The sequence below is a fragment of the Miniopterus schreibersii genome, assembly GCF_964146895.1.
Source record: "Miniopterus schreibersii genome assembly, chromosome: 14".
Taxonomy (NCBI): domain Eukaryota; kingdom Metazoa; phylum Chordata; class Mammalia; order Chiroptera; family Miniopteridae; genus Miniopterus; species Miniopterus schreibersii.
The window spans coordinates 40,738,118-40,765,494 of record NC_138114.1 but is presented as its reverse complement, the minus strand read 5'-3'; the positions used below and the strand labels follow the sequence as shown (position 1 = coordinate 40,765,494).

The window sequence follows — 27,377 nt, the reverse complement described above, 5'->3', positions numbered from 1 at the left end:
GTTTGTTGCTTTTAATTGCTGAATAGTAAGTATTCCAGGGTATGTATGGACTACAGTTTATTCACCTGTTGAAAATCATCTGACTTTCAGTTTTTGGCTATTACAATGAAAACTTCTATGAACATATATCTATAGATTTTTATGAGAAAGTAAATTTTTATTTTTCTGGGATAAATGCCCAAGAATGCAATTGCTGGATTGTGTCGTAATTGCATATTTAGTTTTAGAAGAACCTGCCAATAGAGTAGCTATACCATTTTACATTCCCACCAGCAATGTATGAGTGACCCACATCCTTGCCAGCACTTGATATTTTTACTTTAGCCATTCTGTTATTTGCATTTCCTTATTGGTTAATGATATTGAGCATCACTTAATGTCTTCACATGCTTATTTACCACCTGTGTATCTTTTTCAGTGACATGTCTGATCATACCTTTTGTCCATTTTCTAATTTTTTTCTTTTTTTTTGCTGTTGTGTTTTCAGTTCTTTTATATTTTAGATACCAGTCTTCTTTCAAATATGTGATTTGCAAACATATGTTCCTTGTCTTTTCTTCCTTTTTATATGGGCTAGAAGTTTTTAGTATTGACGAAATTTATCATTTTTTCCTTTTATGGGTTGTTCTTTTTTGCTGTCAAGTCTAAGAACTTTTTGTGCCTAGCTCCTGAAGATATTCACCTATGTTTCTTCCTAAATGTTTTATAGTTTTACATTTTACATTTAAATCTATGATCTATTTTGAGTTAATTTTTATGTAAGGTATGAAGCTTCGGTGAAGGTTCATTTGATTTTCTGTACTATGGACTTCGATTGCTTTGGTAATTGAAAAAGTTATCCTTCCCCCATTGTTTTATGTACTGTTTTTTAAAAAATTGTTTTGTACCCTTTTCAGAAAATTAGTTGAGGATCTTTGTGTGGGTCTATTTCTGGGTTCTCCCTTCTGTTCCATTGATCTACCTGTCTATCTCTCCACCAATACCACACAGTTTTGATTATTGTTGCAATATAGTAAGCCTTAATATCCCTTTCTTCTTTCTCAAGATGTTTGGCTATTCTAGGGCCTGTGCTTTCCCATCTAAATTTTAGAATAAGCTTGTCTATGTCTACAAAAACTCCTGCTGGCATTTTCATAGGAGTTGCATTAAACTTACAGATCAATTTGGGGAGAACTGACATCTTTGCTATGTTGAGTCTTCCAATCCATGAGCATGGTATGCCCTGTCATTTATTTAGGTCTTCTTTGATTTCTTTCATTAGCAGTTTGTAATTTTCAGCATATAGATCCTATACATGTTTTATTAGGTATATATCTAAGTATTTCATTTTTTTTGGAGCACTTGTAAATGGTATTGTTGGGGTTTTTTTTTTGCTTTATTTCCCATATGTTCATTGTCAGTATATAGAAATGTGATTAATTTTTGCGTCTTCATTTTATATCCTGGGGCCTTGCTAAATTCACTTATTAGTTCTATGCTTGTTGTCTTTTATAGTTGAGCTAAGAGATCTCAGGAGGGTCCTAAGCATTAGAGGAAACCAGGTATAGGGCTGGGATTGCCACAAAGCAGCAGCCATCCGACCCTCAGAGCAGATTTATAGGAGCCAGCAGAGGCGCTGAATATCAGCTTCATACCTGAGGATGTTCTAGACTCATCCCCATTGCCACCTATTAGATCCTACCAGCCCCATAGTTGGTCACTGGGGCTCATTCTATGGGGCACTAAATGTACTTTCTGTCTCAGGCCATATCCACAACTGACACTATGACTTTAATCCCTTGCATACCTTCCTGCCCTCCCAGCTGTACTCTGCTTACCTGGCCACTTATCTCTTCTCTCCGGAGTAGCCGAATGGCCAGGCGCAGTAGCCCCACCACTGCCCGATCCACAAGAAAGCAGAAATCCTGTGCCTGGACACACAGGTGGTATAGATGGTCCCGAACAGTCTGCCACACACAGCCCACACGGTCCCTTAGGAACATAAGGGATGAGTATAGTCAGCTAGAGTGGCCACTGGGCAATAAGCCTCCCTTTCTGATGCAGGGTAGGCCTTTCAGGTATTATACCCTAAGCAGACAAGGATAATGAGCAAGTTTATCCTCCAATGCCTACAGTTTCATGTGCTTCTTGCCCCTAGAGTCCACTCAGCAAGATGGCTCCAGGCTTCCATCCCTTTGGAATAAGCCCAGTGTGAGGCTTGCCTAAAGACGGACTTCTACCTGTTCTCCAGTACAATCCTCAATAGCATCTCCAGGCAGAAAGCAGCATCCTCCTCATCATATGTCTCTTCATCTGGTGTCACTGAGACGAGAGCCTAGAGGAAAACAACAGCAGAAAAGTAGGCAGCCACTGGCCCTGCCCTGGCAGAAATTGAAGTATACACCACTGTCCCACTGTCCCCGTCTCCTCTCCCAGACTCAGCTGGCCCTTCCTTTTCTTTCCTCTTCATTCTGTACCTTCATGAGCTCCTGTAGTGACTCCAGCTGGAGAAACTTGCTTTCTGTGATCATCTTTTCTGGGTCACATTGCTGGAGGGGGCACAAGAGAAAAGGAAGGGGTCAGTGACAATGGATGGAGGGAAAAAAACTTGCACAAGAGCCAGGGAGAGAGAGGAGGAGTGTGTTTTGGTCACAAGCCCTCAATGATTCTATTCTTCAGTTTCACAGGGCATCTGTCCAGTGGGGAGGGGTCCAGGCTTGTTCACCAGAGGTAGGCAGGCAGTTACCAGTTACCTTGATACACTCCAAGGCCACTCTCTTAGCCTCCTGGTTTTCAGTTGATGGGCCCCGCACGCTAGACTGTTCGGTACCACTTAGTGTCAGCCAGCTCACGAAGCTCAGCACTGTCGACTCTCCTCTGTAGGAACAGAGTGCAAGCCCTGGTGAGCTCCAGAGTCCTGACCCTCTCTTCCCAAGGCCTTCAAACTCTGATCTGCCCTCACCGGTTCGATGGTGTCTCCTCCCGCAGTAGAGAGATCTTGCCATTGGGATCCACAAAATCTTCTACCTGGAAAAGCAAGTCAAGAATAATTTCTTTCTACATGCCCTTTGCATTTCCTGCTCCCCCATGCAAAGTTCTCTGGCTTTCTTCTTATAGCTCTCTGCCTTACACTGTTGACTAGGGCCCCTCCATATGGTGACTGGCAATGGCTTCTACCAGTCTTCCTTGACAGCTGTCACCCCACTCAAGATCTGTGGTCTTACGTTTGAGGTATTCCTGGTAAGCATCAGTAGGCATCAAGCCCAGTGCTACTCTCAACCAGCTCTATATACTGATAGTATATAATCTTGGAGCTCTTGCTTGTTACTGTTGATTAGTCTCCTACCAAGAATTACCTCCACCATAGCCTTGGGCAGCAGTTGGGCTCGGAAGAGCTGCAGCATGGCCTCCATGATATTCTTCCAGCCCTCTCGAAGGATGTCGCCATGACGATGGGCCAAATGGAATACTGTCTTGGCTGCAATGTGGGCTTTAGGGTTGCTTCCAAACACACTGGGCAGGTTCTCAATAGACTGGAAAACAAGATGAGAAGAAGCTTAGAGCCTGGCAAATGTCTGAAAAAGAGAACCTCTTAGGCCTCAACCTATGGTCCTTTGAGGGTCCTTCTGCTGGCTCTCCTTCAATCACCAACAATACTAGTAGGAAGGGCTAACCTGGATAAGGCCTTCCCCATTATTGCATATCCTCTTCCATCCCCATTACATGAGGTGACGCTATTCTCACCTTAGGGCATGCAAGACAGAAATGGCCTAAGCTCTACTGTAGTCAAGTGGGAGGTGAGGAAATATGCTGAGGGTAACCAGCTCTGAAAATAAGAATAATTCATGGCCCAAAGAGGTCCTCCTTTGGAACTCCAGGTACATATTTCCTGCTCCCCCCACCCTGGCTCACCTCACTGCTGAGAGCTGTGAATTTGCACAGAGAGATGATGAGATTGTCAAACACATCGCTGAGGCCATAGTGGGCGGAGATCATGGCGCACTTCCTGTAACATCACCCCCACCCCAGAAACAGAGTTACTGGAAGGCCAGGAAGTCCTTCCAAGTCCCTGAGGAGGCTTGCTTACGAGTCTTCCCCAATCAGTTCCAGGAGGAAACCTTTTATTTTTAAGACTGAGTTTTCCCAAGCTTCACCCTCTCCCTCCAAAAACTCAGGAAGAACCCACTCTAAGGAAAATAAGAGTAGGACTCAGAGAGGTATGAAGGAAACCATATTAGCTCAGAGAGGAGGGAAGAGGTCAATACCAAGGCCAAAGGTGAGCTACCTGAAGCCTGAGATGGCTTTCTGGATGATTGTCTCCTCAAGGCTTTTGTCAAAGACATAAGAGAGAGCAGCAACAGTGGGGCCCCATGTCATGGTGAAGAGGTCAAGATCGTAACTACCAGCAGGCACACGAAGGAATATGCCCTCTGAGGTGGCACCTCGATGAAGCAGTACATTCCATACATAGTTCTCCCGAACCAAGCCTGTCTGTTCCTCAGGCATCACAATTTCCTCATTCCTATCAGGAAGTAAGGGAAGGAGTAGGTACACTGCTGTGCACCTGACTGCTTCCAAGCTAGGACAAGGGGCTTTACTGTGGCACTCTCCATAAATGAGAGGTCATCAAAACTGAAGTTCAGTGGTCTACTTCCCACCCACCAGGGAGAAAGAAAAGAGGTGTTCCATAATTCCCCATAATCTCAAGGACTTGTCTCTAAGTGAGATCTTTAGTTCTGTAGTAAGATGTCACAATTCTCTCTACAGTTTCTGATTTGTAGTAAAGAACTAAGTGTCCCATCTCTGACCTCTGATCCAGGCCTCACCATCCAGTGCCCATCTTGGGTTCTCTATTAGCCCCAGAACACAACTTTGGAGCTACACAGGAAAACCCAGCTGCTCTGGTTTGGGGAAATGGGATCATGACACTCTGCTTAGCAGGGGCAGTTTAGATCCTGGCTTAAAGCGCTAGTCCCAATATTGTTCAGGCTTCTTTAAGGAAGAAATGAGTTGGGAGAGGGGGCTGCCCAGCTAAGTTCCAAGGCTAAATCCAGGGCATATGAGTCATTGCAGCCTGATGTGACTCTAAAATATGGAAAAGGGAGCAGTGTGCTTCTACTTAACAGAGATGCTACACCATCTGCCATACATACTCACTTGATGGCATGGTACATATCTTCCAGGATGTCCTGTTCAAAGTCCTTGCCTCCATTCACACCTTTTAGGTTTTTGCGAAACTCCTAGAGACAGACCAATAAAATTTCCCCCCTCATGTGTCAATGCTGAAGCCACACCCAAGGAACACTTGAGTCTGTGGTAAATAGGACTTAGGAAACAGTAAGTGAAGAGCCCACTTCCCCACTGCAGTTCCTCTTCTGGATTGGCCAGCCCTCCTTGACTCCCAGAACCCTGTCAACCATGCCCACTAGATATCCCATGTCATTTCTGCTATCTCCAAAGCTTGCTGGATCTTCTCTGCCTTGGCTGGGATTCAAGCTTACCTCCAGAGTCATGGGTGCATTCTGTTTGCGAACATTGTGGTTGTGCTGGTCAGTATTAAGCATGATGACAGCATAGGCCAGGGCAAAGCAGGCATCGCTATTGGCAAATGGGTAGCCATTACAATTCTGAAAAAGCAAAGACCCCACCTGTGTCAATGCCCTTCTCCGGCCAATTAAACACGCACCACCAACCCACTGGTCAATGCTGATACAGAAAGTGGCCAACCTCTTGCCAATTCCTTAAAACAGAAGCTGGACTCTCTAAGAAAAGCTCGCTGATGATTCTCTCAGCCTTCTTAGGAGACAGTAGCTGAGTCCCTTAGTTGGAACCATAGAAACCCTCAGTCAAATTAACTTGGAAGGTTAGGCTCAGCCCCTGACACTTAAACTCACCCTCCAATGCTCTGTGAATGCCTCCAGCAACCTCTGGATGACTGGTGCTTCACCAGGCAAGCGGAAGGCTTCCAGGTATAGGCGAAGAGCTTCATCCAGCCTAAGACCCTGAAAGCTGAAGGTGCTATAGGGAGAGGAAGGATGAAGATGCTAAAAATATATAAGCTGCAAATGTTGTGCTCTCTATTAGCTACAGTCCTCCTAACCTTCTCCTACTGGAAAAGAGCAGCCCGAGGGCTCTAGCAAAGGGGAGGTATCTCCTGGCCATTTCTAACACAGACCAGAATTTGAAAACTCCTAACCTTAGTACTTTTCATATCAGTGCACTCTTGCCTTTTTTAGAAACCCAGAACCTACCCTGTGTTCAGGGACCCTGCTCCATCCCAGCTCCCAAAGCCATCTTGCTGGAGACTTTCAGGTCCAACAGATAAAAATGGAAGAGTGTGAGAGCTAGGTCACCAGCAGGAACTGACTGAGGCTGCTTTGAGGGAAGGATGCTTTCTCCCCAAATGATCACCAACTATGTCCCATATTTCTTGCAGCTTCCTCACCTCACAAAGCTCTCCAACAGGTCAATGTTTTTGCGGTCACTCACAAACTCTCCAATCATTTTCTTGTCCAACCGAGGGTTTTCTCGAAGCCACTGGGCTACCTCTGCATTGTCCATTGGGATGGTGAGGAGGCCTTTCTCCTGTAGAAACTGGATCCCCTTCTTTGGTTTCTGGTTGAACTGCTCTGTGCCAGTGATCAGAAGCTGGAGAAGAAATACTAGAGGTGTCAGAAGCTGCTCTGCCCCTAAACCAGACAAGGCCAGGCTGGACTTGATCACAGTCCACAGCTTGTTACCAGTCTCCTAGAATGTGGTTCTAAGTGGTTCTAGAACTAAGGCTGGGCCATACTGGCCCTAGCTTTCCTCAGTCTTCATGTCTCATTAGAGCTGGCTGAAGAACTCCTTTTCACTCTTTTTCTGAGTGCTCAAGATGCACAGGACAGACCATTCTACTCCATCAATAGGATTGTGGAAAAAGTAGAAGAAAGAGACCAGAGAAGGTTTTCTTCTCTACAGTTTTATAGCGATCCTTGGCATCTGTTTATAGCCAGCATCTTGTTTATAGCCTAGCCTGGTTTCCCTGTCTTTCTTTGGCTTCCTAGCTCTTGAGGCTCTGGAGTTTGAAGGATAAGGAGAATTAACTGTGATGATAACTCTACTCATAGCCCTGTAATCAAGGGCACACATAAACCAAAGTCATTTAGGCTAGCAATAAAAGGAAGAAAGGGCTAAACAGAAGGTTTTCTTTGTGTTAAGAACACCAAAACATTCTTTTTATTGACAACCATCATCCCAGAGCTTGAGATGACCAGACCAATAACCTTCAGTGACCATGATACCAGCTCCCAGGGCTCTTGTGACCACCAGTAACAGCTCTCATTTAGAACAGCAGTTGTCCAGGAGCATACAATAGGGTAGGTATGACTAACTACATGGTTTTGGAGTAAGGGAAGGACTTCAAAGGAAACTGGGGGATTAGTGAAGTCCCAACAAGCCCAAAGATTAACCTTAGGAAGTTGTACAATAAGCTGCTAGACTGTCTCATCCTCTGGGATAGAAGCCCTACAAAGAATACTCAGACAGAGGTGGGTAGAGGCTGGGCTCTGGGGATACCTTCTTTTTGTTTTTAATTTCAATTAGTTCCCGTGGATCTGGCAGGAGACAGGAAAATCGAGGCGGCTTCCGGGTAAACTTTTTGTCAGCTAGGAATGGGAAGAAGAAATAGAAAAACCCATAAGACCTCTTTTACCAGGAAGTGACTTTTAGAAATTGTTGATATAGGTCTCTCTCACGTTGATGTTTCTCTTTTTCTACCCTCCCCCTCTCTAAAAATCAATGGAAAGAATATTCTCAGGTGAGGATAAAAAAAAAGAAGAATGCCTCAGAAATTTTCTTGTCCTCATCCGTCTTCCACTTCCCTAGAGGTTCTATCTCCTAGGGCTGGCTCCATATGTCTTCTTTCCTCTCTCTGGGTTTGAAGACATGGTGACCAGCTAAGGTGCACTCAGGTACTACCCTAGGGTGTCTCTGCTCCCCCACCTCTGCTCTCCACCAGGCCCCCCAGTTAAGGGGGCTTAGGATTACAGACACCCAGTACCCACCCCCAGAGTCACCAGCTTCCTCCAGATCACTGCATCCTGGCTTCCCATGTTCTGCTGGTAGCCGCCCTCCGCCTGGAAGATGCAGGCCTAGGATATCTGGGGCCATGCCTACAGCTTTCCCATCGCTGGTTGCTCTCTCAGCTGGTAAGAGAGAAGAAGATAGGTGAAGACTTATGGAGTAGGAAGCCAAGTAAAGCTGCAGGAAAAATTAAGTACCTGGCCAAGGAGGCCTGCATGTGCCCACATAGGTTGCCAGCGCTGAACAGGATAAACCCAAGCCCAAACAAGCAGACACTGTCCCAGGTGAGCCAAGCATTAGATTGTAGAATTTAATAGAGATTACCCAGTCACTTTCCTTATCTTCTGCAACTTCAATCTCAAGGGGAAGCTTGAGGAGATTAATTAGAGTGGAGGCAGATACTGGGGTGGGAGAAGGTAGGACCTGGAACTTTTAGGGACAGAAGTCCTATATCCTTTAATCTATGTTTTCTTTTCTCTCCATAAATAATTCTGTAAAAAAGCCAAAGTGTGGAGAAGGAGAAAGGGCAAAGTCCACGAGCCCTGCTAAGCTGCTTGCCTGGCCTGTAATTCAAACCACCAAACCTCAAAAACATAGACTTGGGAGTACCCCAGAGGAAGTGATATAAGAGCAGGAAAAGAATTCAGAGTAGAGAAGGGATAAGCATAGAACCCTGGGATCCTCAAAGTAAGAAATGCCTCTTACTATTGCTGACTTCTCGAATACCGTCGATTGCCTCGTAGCTAGGTTTGGCTGCCTCTTTCTTCTCCTGCTGGGTAAGGTTGTTGAGGACTTTAGCTTGGCAGTGGGCCTCAGTGCTGTCAATCACTGTCAACAGGGCATCAAGAGACAGTAGGTGTGTTGTATAAAGCTGACCAGACACAGGGAAGGCATTCTGGAAGGTAAACAGATCCAGCAGACTTGAAGTGAGAATACTTTACACTTATCTGATCCTTTTCCAAAAATCCCCAACCTCCTATAACTTCTACATTGCCTGAGAAAACGCCTTTCTTCTTCTGGTTCCCCAGTTCTCAAGTGTTTTCCTCCCTGTATGAGGCACCCTTACTACTACCAGAGAGATTTCCTTATTACAGCCTTCTTTCTAGAAGCCAGAAATAATGCTCAGCACCTTGGACAGCAGCTTGGTGAGGTCTTCAAAGAGGTTGGAACAGTAGTAGTCACAATCATAGTTGATATAGAGCTCAGTGACAAAGCTGGGGATGTGCCAGAGCTGCACAATGGCCTCCAGTGCCATCTCCTTCATCTCATAAGGCATCTTGGGGTTCTCCACAGTGATGATCTCCATGAGCTTTTTGATGTACATCTGGCAATAACCCATTAATTGCCATTTGGGTGAGGAAAGGATTCAAAATAGGAAGAGACAAAATTGGAAAACATTAAACAGGAAGCAGAAGCCCTGTCAGGAGGCATGCATTAAGAGACATGTATATGGTGAACACACAGTACAGTGTAAAGATGATGTGTTGTGAAATTGTGCACCTAAAACCTGTATAATTTTGTTAACCAGTGTCATCCTAATAACTTCAATAAAAAGACTCCTAAAAAGAGACACTAATAGATATTCCATACCCTAAATACATCCCCTCTTTGGCCTCCATGTTGGGGGATAAGGCCTGGCTATCTCATGCCTGATCCAAAACAAGTCGCCTGTTGCCCTTTTTTGTGCTCTCTATGTGAGCCTGACCTGGTCCTATTTAGAGTTCTTTTTTCCAATTTAGTGGCAAAGCCAGCTTGACTTGCCTGCCTGTGTTGCAGAGGAGCTGTTAGGTAGAAGAGCTCTACCAACTCATGGTGAGATTACCTGCCAGTCCTCATCTTTGGGTTATCCCATTTTATAGCCAGCTAATTTTCTCTAGGATCCCTTTAACTTCTCCACTAAAGAGGACAGACAATGAACCAAACTGTGGAGGCTAGAAGCACTCTCCTACAGAAGCCCCTAAATCCTACCCCTGTAGCATGACAGAGCTAGTCCCACCAAAGGTGCCACAGATCTTCCTACTTTTTTCTTCTTTTTCCAAGGTTGAGAAACTCACCTCCAATTGGAACTTGAGGTGCTCCCTCATGCTCTCAAACAGTAGGAAGCATACCCGCAGGGAAGCAGCATAAAGGTTCAGTCGCTCTATGCTGAGTAGCTGGAAATCAGGGTAGGGTAGGCCATTAGGTTTCTGAACCTGATTATGGCTCAACCAAGAGAAAAGCAGGAGAGCAAACTGTATGAAGTTTCCACTAAGGTCCTGTGCTCTGAGGGGGTTCTATGTCTAGCCATTCCTATATTTCCCTTTGGCTGCCAGAGTTCCTGAAAAATTGATGAAGTCATCTGGACTACAACTACTGGCCAAATTGGGAGGGAGGTTCTCTCCTGGGTCCTATACTCTTCTCATGAATCTCTCAAACCTCCCTGTGCTCCCCTGCCCTGTGAGAGACCCTGAAACACAGCCAGAGGCTCTGAGCCCCTCTAGAAATCCAACCTTACCTGGAATAAGTTGCGGCACATGTCATCCTTAATGAGGCCCAAGAGGGTTTGGCACTGGGCTACAGGAGCTGACTCAAGAGCCACTGTCAGCAAATGCAGTCCCATGTGGATCATAACCTCTGAATTGTGGCGATCATGTGGACTGGTGAGGGAGATGAGGAAGCGGAAGAGCTCGCGGATGCAGGGAAGACCATAGGGGACCAAAGCTGTACCTGTGGAAGACCAGGAGGGTAGTGGGGCTCCTAAGAAACAACTGGCTTGATAGCTTGACCTAGTTTGCCCTGCATTTTACAAGGCAATTTCAGATTAGTGATTCTCTTCAAGAAAAAAAATATTTTCTTCTGGGGAAGTAAGGAGACTAGTCTCATTTACTGAAGGGAATCAGAATTGATGATCCTACCTTTCTGTTAAAAGTCCCAGGTTTTCTATTCTTCCCTCTCACTTTTTGTCCACCAAACATCCTCTCTGTGTAAGAAGGGCTCTATCCATGCCAATAGCCCTCTGGCTTGATTCCACTTCCTGACTAGAACTTGAACTAGCAGATGCTATGGGTCCAAGACAGTCTAGGCTCAGGCAGCTTAGTGGATTGGATGGGGGAGATGGATAGGCAGAGCCTGCCTAAGAGTACTCACCTTCTTTCTGGGAGGACTGTGTAAAGCGCACGCCCCGGGGATTGACGTAATCCATGTCATGGACAGAGGAAGAATCAGAGTGGTCAACAGGGGATGTGCACTCTTCTAACACTTCAGGGATAGATTCCACAGATGCTGATTGAGCCTTTTCCACATGGGCCCCTTCCTGCTATGACCAGTGGCAGGGGGATATAGGAAGAGAGATGAGGCAAGAGCAACTTGGAACTTATTCCCCTGAAATATCTGTCTTCCAAGTGTCTCTTATGGACTGCAGGAATAGGACCGGCTCAGTGGGCTATGACTCAATAGAAGGAGTATGACGAAGGACTTAGAAAACATGTCCTGAGGCATCATTGACCTATAATGACTCAAATCCTACAGGCAACAGAGGCTCTCATAACCTTGGGATTTAGATGATTACCTTCCAGAAAAAGACATGGCCAGCTCCCTCACCTTTGCCAAGTATTTACTATCTGTATGCATAACTTGATAAATCCCATGAACTACCTCTCACAGAGTCATGCTGTGGGTTTTCTAGGCAGCACAGCTAATTCGAGGAAACAGGGAAGAACCCGCCCTACCCCAGCCATCTCTTGAGCCAAGGCCTGGATAAAGGATCCAAAGATTCGAGCCAGTTCCCACAGTGGAAGACTGGAGAGGGACCTTTAGAAATCAAAGCCATACCTGGGGGTCAGGCTGCTCAGGAACTCCTAGTTCACTGCTCCCAGGCTCTGTAGCTGTGCTGTACCCTAAAGAGCTAGGTTGCTCCAGGTCGGTAAGGTCCTCCTTAGAAGTGGTCTGGGAGGAGAAATCCAGGCCACTGTCTGTAGAGGGGCTGACCACTGCTGAGGCAGCTTCTGAACTTGCAGAGGAGATGGGAGTGGGCACATCAATGAAGGGCATGCCACCTGCCAAGCAAAGTAAGTGAGCCTTAAAGAAGAGACTCTGGGAGGTATATACCCTTTACAGTACCAGAACTGTTTCCTATACTGCATACTAATCTCTGTACACACTAGTTTCTAACGTAGTCAGAGTCCCGCTGGAAGGAGACCATCCTTAAGTCACTGCAGAATTTCTAAATGGTTACCATCTGATCTGAGCCAGAGTTTCCCCTTTTTGCTCTCAGAAGAAAGAAACCAAAGCCCCTCAGCTGGCTGGTCGTCAATGTCAAAATCTCTGAGAGAGCTGGGCCGGCATGGCTCAGTCATTGAGAATCAACCTATGATCCAGGAGATCTCAGTTTGATTCCCGGTCAGGGCACATGTCCAGGTTGTGGGCTCGATCCCGTCGGGAGAGTGCAGGAGGCAGCCAGTCAATGACTCTGTCATCATTGATGTTTCTCTCTCTCTCCCTCCCTTCCTCTCTCTGAAATCAATAAAGACATATTAAAAAAAAAAATCTCTGAGGGGAAGATGCTTTTCTTTTTTCTATTCTAATTAGAGGGAGCAACTCAGGGCACTCACCAGTGAGGTTAGAGGATAAGGTGGTTCCATTGGAGGTGGGCAGCTCTGAACCTGGTATAACTTTGGTCATATGGCGTGGGGGCCGGGGGGATCGCTTCTGTTTCTTCCACTTGGATGAATCACTCATGCCTCCTGCTCTCATTTTCAGCTGGAAATATCACACTTCATTAGCACTGGTATTCAAACTAAAACTCTATCCCTAAAAATCTCCCTTCTCTTAGTTCTACTCGTCCCTAGAAACAGCCTATACCCTGTATCTGTGCCAAAGGAAGAATCTAGACCATCAGAGCACATTTCTACTCCTCTAACCTAGCTTCTATACTGGCCACTTTACAGGTGAGCCTGACAACCTCCATGTGGAAGGTTACATTCTGCTTTTAGGCTGGTCATTGATAGGGCCCCGCCCTCACACATCACTCTGTTTCCCTGAGTCCTGGGTAGCAATCCTGAGACCTGTAGATGGTGCCCGACTCTCCTGCAGAAAGGGCAAGGGCAGAGACTCTTTTGCCTGGAGCTTTAAATCTACAGTTCCTGGACTCTTGGGCTTTCCTCCTCAACTACCTGCAGAGAAGCCTCCTATTCCTAGTTCTTATCCAACTATGAGAGCCTGCTCCTTCCCAGCCAGACTCCTAGCTTTCCTATTGCTTCATGAGCTGGGCCATACCCCTTACCGTCTGGAATTTCTGCATCAAATTGGTCAAAGGCTCATTTCTTAGAGTTAAGAAAGGAGTGGCATTTCAGTTGGTTTGTGGAATTAAGGATGGAGGGTCATGCCATGCTGTTGCTCCCAATTTTTGTATATCAATAGGCCTTCCTGTCCTCACTGTGGGGTCTTTCTAGATGCAATTTTATGTTTCCAGATGGTAAAGCTATTGATTTCTTAGACCCTTGCTCCATTCCATTTCCCTCTCTCTTGCTGTATTTCTATTCTTCCTATAGCTTTCTTTTAGTCACACAGGAAAATCTCTATCATCTATTGACTATTCTAAGATATAAGTTTTTATGCATTTTCTCCACCCTAAGTTCACAGTGACTTTGTTTAGGCCCATTTTGTTTTCCTAGTCCTGATGCCTTCTCAGTTAGGATTTAAAACCAGTCCTTCTACAGAGTTACAGCAAACTATTCCAAGACTGATGGGCCATTTCTGGAATGGTCAACAGCAATTCTCTTCCAGGAACCATCAAAATGACTCTAAAGACAGTAGAAGCACTTTTCCTTCCTGCTTCTTTCTAAAGGCTAAGTATAACTATATTATTCTTGGCCTGTTCAATTCCTTCTGATATTTGGGGAATAGGCTCCCTTCCTCAACCTTCCCCAAGTCCTCCAGAACCTGGATAACCTTTGATCCCTTACTTAAAAACTATATAATTCTTCCTTCCCTAGCCATAGCTCCACCTATAAGGAGAAAAGACCTGGAGCTGAGCTCTGCCCCTGGCTTTTAGTAACATAGCAATAGCCTTGCATGGTTACTTCCTGTCTATCCATCTCCAAAATGCCTGCAGTCATATGCCTAGAATGGAGCTTCAAGTACTCTGAGCACTGTGGTTAAACAGAAAATAAGATACTCTCTCCAGGAACCACTGAGGCTCATCTCGGTCAAATTCATGGGGGGAAAAAATGTTCTGGAGGTAAGAGTCAGCCAAACATAAAGACAGGTAAGAAGCCCAAGAGATCAATGAGGGAAAACAAGAACATCCTGGCTTTGTTGGCAGTTGTTACTGAGCTCCAAAAAGTGCTAACATCTGATCTACTTTTATGGGATATCTTTTCTCTCCAGGCAGCTCCTCCTACCCATTTCAGGGATTCTAGGTAGTCCTACTTCCTAATCACTCATTAGGATTCCTTCCCACACTAGGATCAGTCTTTCCTGTTTCCTTCTTTATCCTCAGCAAAGCTGGCTCCAACCTGATCATTTCAATGAGTGTTCTCTGTCTCCTGACTGACAGTTCTCACAAATGTTTCAGCCCTTAAAAAGTATAGCTGTGCTCCCTGTCCTACAGTCCTAAGGGGGGGGGAGGGCAGTAGATGTTCATGGAACCCTCACCACCATATTCACATAACTCTGTATTTCCAAAGGACAGTATAAGCTTTACAAAGAAAGGACAGGTCCTAGATCAATAAATATGGCAAAATGCTGGGTAGCCTATGAAAAGACCTGCAATTTGAGATTAGGCCAGGACACAAATGGAACTTGAGGCAATGCATGCAATGAGAACATAGGTCTATGGACTATCCAGCTAGGTATACACACACACATTTCTTTTTATCTTCAATGACCTGGATGTCTTAAAACCATATTGCTAGCATGCACACTATTGTGATAGATAACCTAGACAGCCCACATCTCCTTTTCTCCCTCTTCCTCCTAAGGCAGGGATATGGGCATTAGAGTAATCTTTAGCTTGGGCCTCTCCACTAAGCTCCCATATATCTTCACTTTTAAAGGATAGAGGGCATCTTTGCAGATCCCAAAGTTTTCCCAGTGTCCTGGGCTATCCTGGCACCTGGCTCCTTTTCATCCATTTAGTCTTAAAATTTGAAATAACCTCTTTAATGGTAACAAAATAATAATAATAATAATAATAATAATAATAATAATAAAGACACCAACTAGATGGACTACCCTTTCCCTCCAAATCCAGTTCAGGTATCCAGATAAGAGACAGGACTGTGCTTAAGCTCTCTATGCCAGCTGTGAGACAGAAAAATGGTAGAAGAGGGAAGGGTCTTGCTTGGAGGTCCCTCATAGTTTCCCTAGAAACGATAGATATTAAGCTTTCCCACAACATGTCAGCAGGACCCAAGCTCTATCTAGGCCCACTATGTGATACATCACCAGTTGAAGGATTCCTTCTGCCTCCAGGCAACTAGATGCCCAAAGAATATTATCAACACTGCAAAGCTACAAACACATGCAACTCTTTCAAAGCCATGCTGTGTTACTAGGGAGGGGTAAGTTGTGCTCTACACAATGGAAATGGGACCCACACATTACATATAAAAAAATAAACATTTAAATAAATAAATATAAAGGGGGGAAAGGAGAGGGAGAGGGAGAGAGACCTTGAGGTTCTTAAAGAGTAGTACCCTCTCTAACTGGTTCAGGGCTTTGGTCTGCTCCCCACTACTTAGCTCCAGTTTGTTGAGGAGACATGGAGAAATCTGTGAAAGACAGGCAAACGAATGATTTAAACAGAGTGAAATAAACTCAGACACAAGCCAACAGGGCACAGGGCAGGAATGGGGATGGATGGCAGGGGAGAGGGGAAGGTCAGGTGCATGCACCAAACAGCCAAGGGTCATCTCCATGGGCAGAACCTCTTAGGGCTGCAAGCAGAATCTTCATAAGAGGTCTGTGAAGTCCAAGGCTTCCGTAAAAGATAGAAAGAAGCCATTCTTCTAACCATCATTTTTCTTCTAGCAGTTTGAGAACCTTCTGATCTGGAGTCAGGCCTGATTTGTCTCATCAACAGAGACTAGCCCAAGCATGAGCCCAGTCTAATTCAATATTAGGGTGGGATTTGGGGTATAGACTCTCTTGGACTCCTACCTGCTGACAAAGCTGGGCCCTGAGGGGATGGCAGGTCTTTCATCTTTATCAACATACATTTTTAGCCCAACCCAATGAGCTTCATCCAGTTTTTTAGGAAGGACTGGCTCATCAGCTTATGTAGTGGGTCAATAAGATAGGCTGGAAAGAAAAGGTTGGGGAAGGAGAGGTATCTGGGAAAGAATAAATTTCTCACTAAAGTTGTGACTGCTATTTCTAGATTCCAAACAGACCTTGCTAGGCAAAAGCATATTTTTGCTAAGCAGGGGTACACAGGAAAATCCCCATAGCACTGACATTGGGAGATCAAGGTTTGGATGAGGGAAAGCAGGTCATACCTTCTTCATGTTGGTCCCCACATAGTTCTTGGGTTCTTCTTTAAACTGAGGTAACCTATAGTACAAAGAATCCCATGGGCTATCATTAGGGATAATAACAAATCTCCCTCTCCATGCCAGCCACAGCCCAAAGATGCTCTGAGACAGAGCATGCCTGTCTCTTAGGAATAGCTAGGAAGGAAGAATGCTAATTTCACCCTTTTTGGAGCTTCAACAAAGAGCCACAGAAATTGGGGTATGTATGACACAGACACTTTCTAAAAAAGAAGGTAGATATCAGGGCAAAGTAACTAAGTGCCCTTCGAGTGTGGAGCCTCTTTTTCATCCTTAAACTGACTCCTTCCTGCTTCACTTGGCAAGTGTTGCTGAAAGCCATGAGATGGAGGAGAGCAGTCAATCAAAACCCCAGGAGACTGGGCATAGGATGAGAAGTAAAAGGCAGGTTGAAGTTCTGAAACCAGGAAATTTGAGCCAGAGGAGTAAGAAACTCTTTGCAGCAGAGTGAAGGGGTAGATCTACTCTGTAGATAATAAGGATTATTATTTATAGATCTGAGAGCAAAATGAAGTCCCAGGAAGAGCCTTTTTAAAATAAAAAATAGACTATTTTTTTAGAGCAATTTTAGGTTCACTGCAAAATCAAGTGGAAGTTACACTGATTTCTCTTATAACCGGTCTCCACACATGCATAACCTCCCCCATTATCAATATACCCTGGGGGTGTGGGGGGCTTTAAAGCCCTTGCCTCAGCTCTTCTCAAAGTTAGTCTATTGAAAGGAGGTGCAGGAAACAGTAAGTTAGGCATAGTATGAAAAGGCCTCCTAGGATCTAAGTTGAGGGCCTTGATTAGGGTAATCAACAGTCTTGGTTTGCCCGAGACTGAGGGATTTGTGGGGGATGAGGGACTTCCAGCACTAAAATCAGGATAATCTGGGCAAACCAGGATAATTGGTCACCCTAGCCTTGGTCCTTCCTCACAGAAATGGGGCTGAGCTCTAGGAGCTTGGCAACCTGTTCTAGGATCCCTTGACTTTGGCTTCTCTCTGGGTTCTCTTCCCAGCTGCTACCTGTACAGAAACAGACACACGTTTGGGAAGCAGAACGAGGTCTGTCGGCCTAGATCAAGTAACTTTCTGCCTCCTCCTGAGGCCAAGCTGGTTCCCTCCTCCTTCACCCTTGATTGGTAACCCTGGACCCAGAGAAGTACCCCCATCCATAATCCCATTGGCCTCTGATGTGGCTGTGGGGTTGGCCAGGTCCCTGAAGTGGCTGTGTGGAAGCAGGCAGGCTCAAGAGGCCTGGGCAGCAGGGCTGAAGCAAACAGCAGCAGGTTTACCTTGTGAAGAGCAGCTGCACCATGTCTACGAGAGTGTGCTCTGCGGATTTTCTCAATAACTCTGCACAGGCAAAAACAAATAACACAGGTGTCATTACTTGCTGTGCTATTATCAGGAGGCTTCTCAGAGCAGACTCCCCTCCAAACCTTGTTTACCAAGGATTATGCCAAACTTATTAAAACTAGCTCCATCCAGCTCAGCCAGGCAGCCATAACTTCACTGGTCCACTAGGTGGCACTACTGAGTCAGAAAAAAAGGGGTGCAATGATGTGTTCTTAGGGATTGTAGGCTGGTGTCAATTCCAGAAAACCCAAGAGAGGGAGATTTGGTGCCTGGGCTGAGTTAGTCAGGGATCTATTCTAATTCTTGCCCTGGCACAGTGGGCTAAGTTCTCTATTCTAGCTGCACAACAAATAGTCAAGTACAGGGAGAATTCTAGACTCCTATGGCTCCACAAGGTAGGTGATAAAGAGATCCCGAGTTTTCCATTTCTCTGGGTTCAGGGAAAGCATCCTGTTTTCATATTCACATTGGCCCCAGGAAAGGTGAAGGGCCCAATATTCAAGGACCTACCACTGAGCCTCATTTCAAAGCAGATCCGGAAGCAAGACTGCATAATCTCACATACAGATTCATTGGTTAGGTGGGTACCCACTGGCGTCAGCAAGAGAGTCCGCAGCACCTATCAGGAAGAAAGAAGAGATATTGTAATAAGCAAAGCAGGCAAGGTGAGGAAGGGTGTACCTGAGGGGAAAGAAGTTGCCTCCTGTTGCTCTAGTATCCTATGGAAGCACTCGGAGTGAGAAAGGTTAGCAGGAATGCTGCTGACTTTGCTTCAGTTTGGCAGGGCGATCTCCCAGAAGCTTGTCTTGGGAACTGTGTCTTTACTCTGCATAACCCTGACATAGTTCAGCACTCTTTCCAGCCCTAGCCTGCCCGCAAGCCTAACAGATGGATGGCACAGACACAGGCTGCCAGAGGTACAAGTGTATTAAGGGCTTTCGGTATTTGATATCAATTCATTTAAAGCTTTTAATTATTTTCCTTAGGAAAAGCTTTTACTTTGGGTACCCGAGCTGCTTGTTTGGAAACAAAGTAGCTCCCTAAGCCCCAGTGGAGTCAAAACACAGCTTCATGCTGCCGGCAGACTGGTAGACTAGGGTAAGTAGAGCCAACAGCATCAGCTCCTGGCCATTAGCCTAATTGTTCTTCCCCTCCATTTACCTGAAGGATTTTCATCAGGACAACCTCATCGCTGGCAGGATCCGTGCCCACAAAACGGGCGTGGGTGACAGCATCTGCCATGTTCTCCATGCCCTCTGCTGTGCCCTCATGAGTGGGATCTGCTCCAGTGAAAAAGGAAAGACTAAATGATGTGGAGAGGAGAGAGAAAAAGCAAGACATCCTGTCTAGGGACTGCTTTGAAAGACTGGTTTTCTCCTCTCCAATTCCCTAACCCATGGTTCCTTGGCTACGTCAGAATTTTAGCCTATAAACGACTTTAACAAGCTCCTCAGCACAAACTCCTCTGTGAAACCAGTGTTTCTCATACTTAAGCATACATCAAATCACTTGGAGGTCTTGTTAAAAATACAAATTGCTGAGCCCACTCTCAGAACTTTTGATTTAGCAGGTCTAGAATGAGGCCGGAGAATCTGTGTTACTAACAAGATCTCAGCCCTAGCCTGTTTGGCTCAATGGCTAGAGCGTTGGCCTAAGGACTGAAGGGTCCCAGGTTCAATTCCGGCGAAGGGAACGTACCTCAGTTGTAGGCTTGATCCCCGGCCCCAGTCAGGGTGCATGTGGGAGGCAACTCATTGATGCGTCTCATATCAACGTTTCTCTCTCTCCCTCCCTCCCTTCCCACTCTCTCTGAAAAGCAATGGGGGAAAAATATCCTCAGGTGAGGCGTAAAAAAAACATCCCAAGTGATGTTAACACTGCTGGTCAGGGGACCACACTTTGGGAATCACTGATTTAAAGTTACTCATGTCACAGAGAAAGGGTGTGGAAATAGAGTTTTGGGTCCAGAGTAAGGGCTGAGTAGGGCAAGACCTTTGAATCCCAAGGCTGCAGTCTTTCTTTTTTCATGTGTTCTCCTTCAACACATCCCTCTCTGGTTGCTTTTGGAATTTTGTGTTTAGAAGCTACTGAGGAAGGGAAGTAGGGGGAAGAAATGGACAGTCACTGCTGCCAATACTCATATCTGGGTGCCATGTTACAGCAAATCATAGACCTCTTCCTGCTTTGGTTTCATTCTTATTTAAAATAATGTGACACAGAGCAAGAATCCTGTTATCAGCTTAACTAAACAGGTGTTAGGAGAGAAAAGGGACAAACTAAACAGGACTGGAAGCTGGTTACTTGGGGAGTAGGAGAGAGGGAGAATTTCAACTGTGAATAGGATAAGGGGAGAAGCTAAAGGTCAAACAGCACCATGCTGAAGGCTAACACAAATGTTGCCAAGGGGAAAACTCCATTCATGTGTTAAAAGTCCACTAGGAGTAGCCAAAGAAGTAGCCTCCCAGAAGGCCTACAAGGGTCCTGAGGACTATCTAGATTACCCTTCAATGGGGAGAGTAAGTAGGAAAAAAAGGGGTAGGAACATGACAAAACTTTGCAACTGACAGGAAGTTGCTCTAGAGGTAGCATGGGGTAATGCAGAACACCTTCTCGTGGTAGGAATTATAGTAAATTCTTACCATTGTCTCTTTCCTGTTATCTGAAATTAACAGTTCTTGAGCCTAAAGCTCAGAGGATGGCTGAGAAATTAGAACATTTCTCTTGCACAATGAGCCAGAGGACTTTCATTAATTGTGAGTGGTTTTCACCTTTCTTTTCTGTCCTGGTTAGTTTCTGACACTTAGTCAGACTGTTTTTGTCCTACTTACAACATGCCTATACTCAGCATCAGGAATGGCTACTTTAGAGGTTATGCAGAAGGAAGTCAATTTCATGATGACATGTAGTACATGGGGTGAACCAGCTTCTTCTATCACTTCAACTCTCCTTGTTTCTCCCAATCAACACAGAAAATCTATACCTTTGCCTTACTGCATTTCACTTTATTGCACTTCACAGATGTTGTGTTTTGTAGAAATTGAAGGCAAGACCCTCCACCAGCAAAAATTATGACTCATTTTATTGCAGTGGTCTGGAACCAAACCCACAATATCTCTGAGGTATGCCTGTACACTCAAGGCCCTTGCCTGAATCCTCTCTCTCAGCCCTGCCCAATAGTCCTTTTCCAGGCCTCCAGGGACCTTTCCTTGCACAGGAAATTCAGGTCCTTCTTTTTAGTGTTGCATATTTAGAGCTCAGTGAATGCCAGCCTTGCTCCCACCTCACAAAGCTCCTGGGGGGCTCATTTCTTCCCCTCCTTCAGAAATCTCCCTTATTAAAGTAGTTTAAGCTCTTTTTAAAAAAATATGTTTTTATTGATTTTAGAGAGAGAAGGGAGAGAGGGGGAGGAAAGAGGGAAGAGGGAGGGAGGGAGGGAGGGAGGGAGGGAGGGAGGGAGGGAGGGAGGGAGGGAGGGAGGGAGGGAGGGAAAGAGAGACAGAGAGAGAGAGAGAAACATCAATCACTTGCCTTCCGTATGCTCCCAGACTAGGAATCAAACCTTTAACCCACACGTGTGCCCTGAATGGGAATCAAACCAGCAACCCTTCAGTGCATGGGATGATGCTCATTCAACTGAGCTACTCCAGACAAGCTCTACCAGTCTTTTTGTAGCTCTTATCCTCTGAGCTTGAATGAAGTAGCAAAGTTAATTTTCTAAAGAGGCAGGAAAGAGTGATAGGTCTTTAGAACCATAGGCATGGCCCACCAGCAAGCCAGGCAATCAATGGCACAAATCCTGGTCTGGCAGCTGTGTGGGGCCAAATAAAAGGCTGGTCCTTGGAGTAAGACCTAAAATAATCCTAGAAGCCTTGGGTCACAGGATTGGGGGGTGGGGGGTGGGATAGTGTCTTCTAGAAAGGCCTAAACAAAGGAGTGTTTGGCTTGGGTTCACTTAGTAGACCTGTGTTCCCCAGGACCCATTCCTTAGAATGTCCTCCTCTCTTGGCCACTCTAGAGCAGACTACAGGGAAATTTGCCAAATTCGTCTCCTTTGCCTCTGGCTTTCATACACTCCTTCCTGCTCCTTTTCTCATGCCCACTGCAATCACCACCTCCAGCATTTTCTTTTCCCACCACAGGAAACTCCAATGACCAGCTGGCTTGAGGTCTCCAATGACCCAGCTTGTCTGCCAAGTCCAGGAAGGGGAGAGGGTTACATCGACAGGAGAGCAGAGGGAAATGACACAGAGGGCAGCTGCTGGAGGCTGTGAAGAGAGATGACCTGCAGGTGGTGCTCAGGACAAAGCTGGAAGTAGCTGGGCCTGATTTTTGCTTAGGAAAAGTATGAAGCTAGGACTAGGGTGCCTGGAGAGGCTGGTGCACCTATTCAGAAACTAGCTGGTACCCAGGATTCCTCTCAGGATCCTGAATTTGTCAACTAAGCAAACCCAATTTTCTAGAAAAGATAAACAGGTTTCTTGCCCTAAACTGAAGGCCATTTTTCTTTCTAGCTAGCTTCAGTCTGAGCTGCCTCTTTTCTTGTCTTTCTTAGAAACAAAGACAGCTGCCTGTTTTCTATGTCCCTTACTCTTGCACATGGGCTGTCAATAGGGGAAAAGGAACTCAGGATTCTGAGTGACAAGACCAACTAAAAAGGAATTCAAAAGAGACACCATAAACAAATTCAGAGATAAGCAATAGACTGAATAAAATATTTGGGCTACATTGGGAGAAAATATATGTAATACTGGGATAGACAATGGGTTAGTATCCCCACTATACAAAAAAACTCCTACAAATTGATAAGAAGAACAAAAACAACTCAATAAAATAACAGGCAAAGGAAAAGAAATTCAAGTGTTCAACAAGGAAATAAAAACAACAAAACACCAGTTTTCACCCACTGAGTTAGCACAAATAAACAATACTGGTAATATTCAGTGCTGGTGACAGGATGGGGAAATGGAAACTCTCAAACATTACTGTTGGAAGTACAAATGCCGTAATGTTTTGGGAAAGCAACCTGGTAGTACCTATGAAAATGTAAAAAGCACATGGCCTTTTAATCCAGAAATTTCAAGTACAGAAATCTGTCATACAAAAGGAAAATTAATAAATAGGATATATGAACAAAGATGCTTATTTCAGCATTTATAATGGCTGAAACTAGGAAACAAACTAAATAGTAAATATTAATCAACAAGATAATGATTGAATGGACTGTGTTACATCTATATTATGGAAATTATATAGCTACCAAAAAGAAAAATTCTTTTACCAGTCCTGAGGAGAAATTTCTTTTTGGTGTGATGAAAAAGTTTAGGAAACAGATGGTGCTGATAGTTGCACAATATTGTGAATGTAATTAATGCCCACTTAATTATATACTTAAAATGATTTAAATAGAAAATTTTATATTATATACATTTTAAGACAATAAAAAAAGAATATACAAACTGCCAATTACAAAATTAACAGGTTCTGGGGATGTAATGTAGAGCATGGTCACTATAGTTAACAATACCATATTGTGTATTTGAAAGTAGCTAAGACAGATCTTAAAAGGTCTCATCATAAAAAAAAAAAAAATTGTAACTATATGACATGATGGATGTTAACGAAACTTATATTGGTAATCATTTCACAATATATACATATATCAAATCACTATGCTGTACACCTTAAACTAATACAATGTTATATGTCAATTATATCTCAATAAAACTGAGGGGGAGAAATCAGATAGATAATTATATAATGTACATTTTTTCTTTATTATTAAGTAAAAAAAGAAAATATGTAGCACATAATATGGTACACTCTCTACATTTATATACATGTAGAGAAAGGTATAGGAAGATTCAAACCAGTCTGTTAACATTATTTGCCTAAGGAAGGAATAGCACTGAGAAAGATAGAGGAGAGTCCATTAACTTTTCTTTTAGATACCTCTTTATTGTTTATCTTCTTAAAATAAGCAGGCATTACATTTAAAAAATAACTTCAAAAATAAACCAAACCAAACCTTTATGGGCACCCACCATACCCTTAACTCTCTCCAAAGCACAAAGAAATCAGAGTCCCAAGAAACCTCTCCTCTCTCCCCACTCTGCAAAACCTGTCAATTAGCATGATGAGTAATCAATAATCCTATTTGTCTTTTACAAGGAAACGAATGGCTGGGAAAAACTTCCCAGCGTCACCAGCTCATTGCCTACAGCCTGACCCGCTCAGGAAAGGCAGGAAATGAAGTGCTTATGGTCAAAAAGCCTGGGCTCTTACCTATGAGTGCATAGGACAGGAACTTGTTGACAGACGTGAGCGCCAGTCCAGTGATAGGCCCAGTAGTATCTTCTGAGCGAATCACTTCCAGAAATGGACGAAGGAACACATTGGGCTCAATTTGTGAGAGTTCTGCAAGAAAAGAAACAGGAATGAACAGATGCCATCTAATAAAAAGCTAAATCCTAGAAAAAGATCCTTCTTATCTGTGTCATGAGGCTCAAGTTCTTAGTTGTTGGATGGATCTCCCTCTGTCTGTTTTACCTTGAATCAAATCCTGGATGCATTTAAGACATCATTTAATCTGTAAATTTTAAAAAAATATATGTTTTTATTGATTTCAGGGAGAGGGAGAGAGAGAGAGCAACATCAATGATGAGAGGGAGTCATTGATCAGCTGCCTCCTGCACGCCCCCTACTGGGGATCAAGCCTGCAACCTGGGCATGTGCTCAAACCAGGAATCAAACTGTGATCTCTTGGATTGTAGTAGGTCGATGCTCAACCTCTGAGCCACGCCAGTCGGGCTAATCTGTAAAATTTTTAGTATGTAGCTTTAAAAGCTTAAAAAGCTTAGCCCGGCCGGGCGTGGCTCAGCGGTTGAGTGTTGACCTGGGATCCAGGCGATCAGGGTTCGATTCCCAGTCAGGGCACATGCCCGGGTTGCGGACTCAATCAATGATTCTCTCATCATTGATGTTTCTATCTCTCTCTCTCCCTCTCCTTTCCTCTCTGAAATCAATAAAGATATATTAAAAATAAATAAATAAATTTTAAAAAATTAATAAATAAAATAAAAGCTTAAAAAAACAGAGCATCATTATCATGGTTTAAAAATTAACAATAAATGGTTAAGATAGATTTTATGTTATGTATCTATTACCACAATTTTTAAAAATAACAATAACTATTTATTTTCAAATATTGCTGGGTCAATTTTCCATGTCCATTGCCCCTAGTGATACACAGGTAAATCTCATCTTGGGTACAGCTAATATGGTCAAAGAGATCCCAGAGTGAGCTGCTGTCTTTCTTTGTCTTTTGCTGTTATGATAAAGGTCAGGTCACTTCTCTTAGGGATAAAGAATGTAGTACATCCCAGGAAGGTGAGAGGGAAACCTTGAGGTTTATAAAACCCTGCTTAAAAAAAAAAATAGGGGGGAGAGGGTAAAGGGGAGAAAATGGGGGACATATGAAATACTCTCAACAATAAAATAAATTTTAAACATAATAAATAAATAAACCTAAAAAGAACAAAAGGTTACACAGTCCCTACCCATGGAGGCAGTTTATAATTTTGGAAGGTCCTAACCACTCTCCAACCTCCTTTCTGCCCAGAGCAAGCAGAGAGCTAACTGCCCTGAGGTGAAGGGGCAATTCATAATCTTTATTTTACAGATGAGAAAAACAAGGCTCAAATAAAATACATGACTGGCTCCAACTTACATAGCTAATAAAAAGTAGAGATGGGATTTGAACCCAATCTATATAGTATATAGTTCCAAAACTTGTAAAACCATTACATTTATTCTATCTAATTACCAGCACATACTCCTGAATTTAGAAGGTCTAAGAAGTTATACTACACTGGACTTGCTTCCTACCCTACTTTGCCTAGGGTTTAACTTGTTTTTCTAGAGTATGCTGTACTTTCATCATTCAGAGACCAGCTCTCTGAAAGGCTTCCTAAATAGGCCAGAAAGATTTAGGGTCAAGATCCAGGCTGCTCACCTTTAGAGACAAAAGGAAGCTAGGTTTCCTAAGCACGTTCATTTTCATGCAAATGCAGGGAGCTTCCCACTCAATTCCTCCCTCCCCTCCCCCCGGGTAAACACTCCCTGGGCCCGGCTGCTCCTCAGATTAATGCTTTAATTAATTGGCAGATTGAGTAGCATTTTCCAAGCTTGTCTGTACAGTGATAACATCAGCTGTATAAAACCTGCTTCTCATCCCCCACTACCCCCACCTAGAACTGTACAATTCACAGAAAAAAAATCTAGAGAAAAACCTTTGTGTGTGTGAGGTGGTAGAGAGTTGAGATGTAAAGAAAAGAAACATCTGGAAAAACTGAAAAAATATAAAAAATTTTTCTTAATAGTCTTAACATTTTAAATACTTTTTTAAAAACTACATTAAAAGATTTAAAGTCATCTAGTGTTGCTGCTTTAGGAACACAACTGTATTACATACTATCTGGTCTATCATTTAAAACATGGTCATATTTGGTATATTTGAGATATAAAAATCTAGATGGAAAAAAAATCTTTGAGAGGTGGGACAGGGTACATTTCTTCCAAGCTTTCATACAATTGCTATTACTACACTTGCTTCATGTCTTCTTTCATAGTGAAAGACCAGGGCAATTTTATAGCCATAGTTTGACATTTTCAGGGCATTGTGCATTTGGCCTCTTAAAAAAATATTTTTTTAATTTAGCAAAGCTGCGTTTTTTGGTATAGAGAGTTCAATAAATTTTAACACATATATAGATTCCTGTAACCACTGTGGTAATCAGGATACAGAACAGTTTCATCACCCAGAAAACTCCTTCTGTTATTCCTTTGTAGTCAGTCACCCCCCCCCACTAACCTCTGTTAACCACTGACATTTTCTCCATCACCATAGTTTTATCAAGGTCATATAAATGGGATCATACAGTATGGAACCCTTTGAGATTGGTTTCTTTCATTCAGCATGATGCCTTTGAGATTTGTCTAAACTGTTGCATAGATCAATAGTTTGTTCCCTTTTTTTGCTAGGTAGTATTCCTTTGCATGTATATACCATAGTTTGTTTATCCATTCACTAGTTGAAGGACATATGGCTTCTGCAGTTTGGGACAACTATGAGTAGAGCTGCAGTAAACATTTGTGTACAGGTTTTTATGTAAAGAACATTGGTGCCTGGCTGGGTGTGGCTCAGCGGTAGAGCATCGACCTAGGATCCAGGAGATCAAGGTTCGATTCCTGGAGAGGGCACATGCCCAGGTTGCGGGCTTGATCCCCAGTCGGGGGCTTGCAGGAGGCAGCCGATCAATGATGATTCTCTCATCATTGATGTTTCTCTCCCTCTCTCTCCTTTCCTCTCTCTGAAATCAATAGAGATATATATAAAAAAAAAAAGAACATCGGTATGGCTAGTGACATCAAACATTTTTGTGTGTGCGTATTTGCTATCC

General features: G+C 43.9%; 1 protein-coding gene across 13 annotated transcripts in view; it reads right to left on the bottom strand.

Annotated features, from left to right (window-relative positions):
* Nucleotides 1–27,377, bottom strand: part of GBF1 (golgi brefeldin A resistant guanine nucleotide exchange factor 1) — a 103,575-nt gene that overhangs the window by 6,068 nt on the left and 70,130 nt on the right. For 4 of the 13 annotated variants that reach the window (XM_081157629.1, XM_081157639.1, XM_081157638.1 and 1 more), the window contains exons 4-29: nt 24,202–24,333; nt 19,081–19,199; nt 18,430–18,538; nt 17,856–17,916; nt 16,521–16,575; nt 12,633–12,780; nt 11,854–12,077; nt 11,170–11,335; nt 10,538–10,749; nt 10,098–10,196; nt 9,173–9,367; nt 8,749–8,938; nt 8,025–8,165; nt 7,537–7,625; nt 6,425–6,627; nt 5,874–5,997; nt 5,481–5,606; nt 5,137–5,219; nt 4,265–4,501; nt 3,892–3,985; nt 3,336–3,512; nt 2,942–3,006; nt 2,733–2,856; nt 2,457–2,528; nt 2,220–2,314; nt 1,818–1,971 (exon numbers count right to left, since the gene is read on the bottom strand). In XM_081157629.1, coding sequence (XP_081013755.1) covers nt 1,818–1,971; nt 2,220–2,314; nt 2,457–2,528; nt 2,733–2,856; nt 2,942–3,006; nt 3,336–3,512; nt 3,892–3,985; nt 4,265–4,501; nt 5,137–5,219; nt 5,481–5,606; nt 5,874–5,997; nt 6,425–6,627; nt 7,537–7,625; nt 8,025–8,165; nt 8,749–8,938; nt 9,173–9,367; nt 10,098–10,196; nt 10,538–10,749; nt 11,170–11,335; nt 11,854–12,077; nt 12,633–12,780; nt 16,521–16,575; nt 17,856–17,916; nt 18,430–18,538; nt 19,081–19,199; nt 24,202–24,333 — 3,494 coding nt within the window. Of the gene's footprint in view, nt 1–1,817; nt 1,972–2,219; nt 2,315–2,456; nt 2,529–2,732; nt 2,857–2,941; nt 3,007–3,335; nt 3,513–3,891; nt 3,986–4,264; nt 4,502–5,136; nt 5,220–5,480; nt 5,607–5,873; nt 5,998–6,424; nt 6,628–7,536; nt 7,626–8,024; nt 8,166–8,748; nt 8,939–9,172; nt 9,368–10,097; nt 10,197–10,537; nt 10,750–11,169; nt 11,339–11,853; nt 12,078–12,632; nt 12,781–15,695; nt 15,795–16,520; nt 16,576–17,855; nt 17,917–18,429; nt 18,539–19,080; nt 19,200–24,201; nt 24,334–27,377 lie in introns of all 13 variants that reach the window. The other 9 variants (XM_081157640.1, XM_081157637.1, XM_081157635.1 and 6 more) reach the window with 5 other exon arrangements.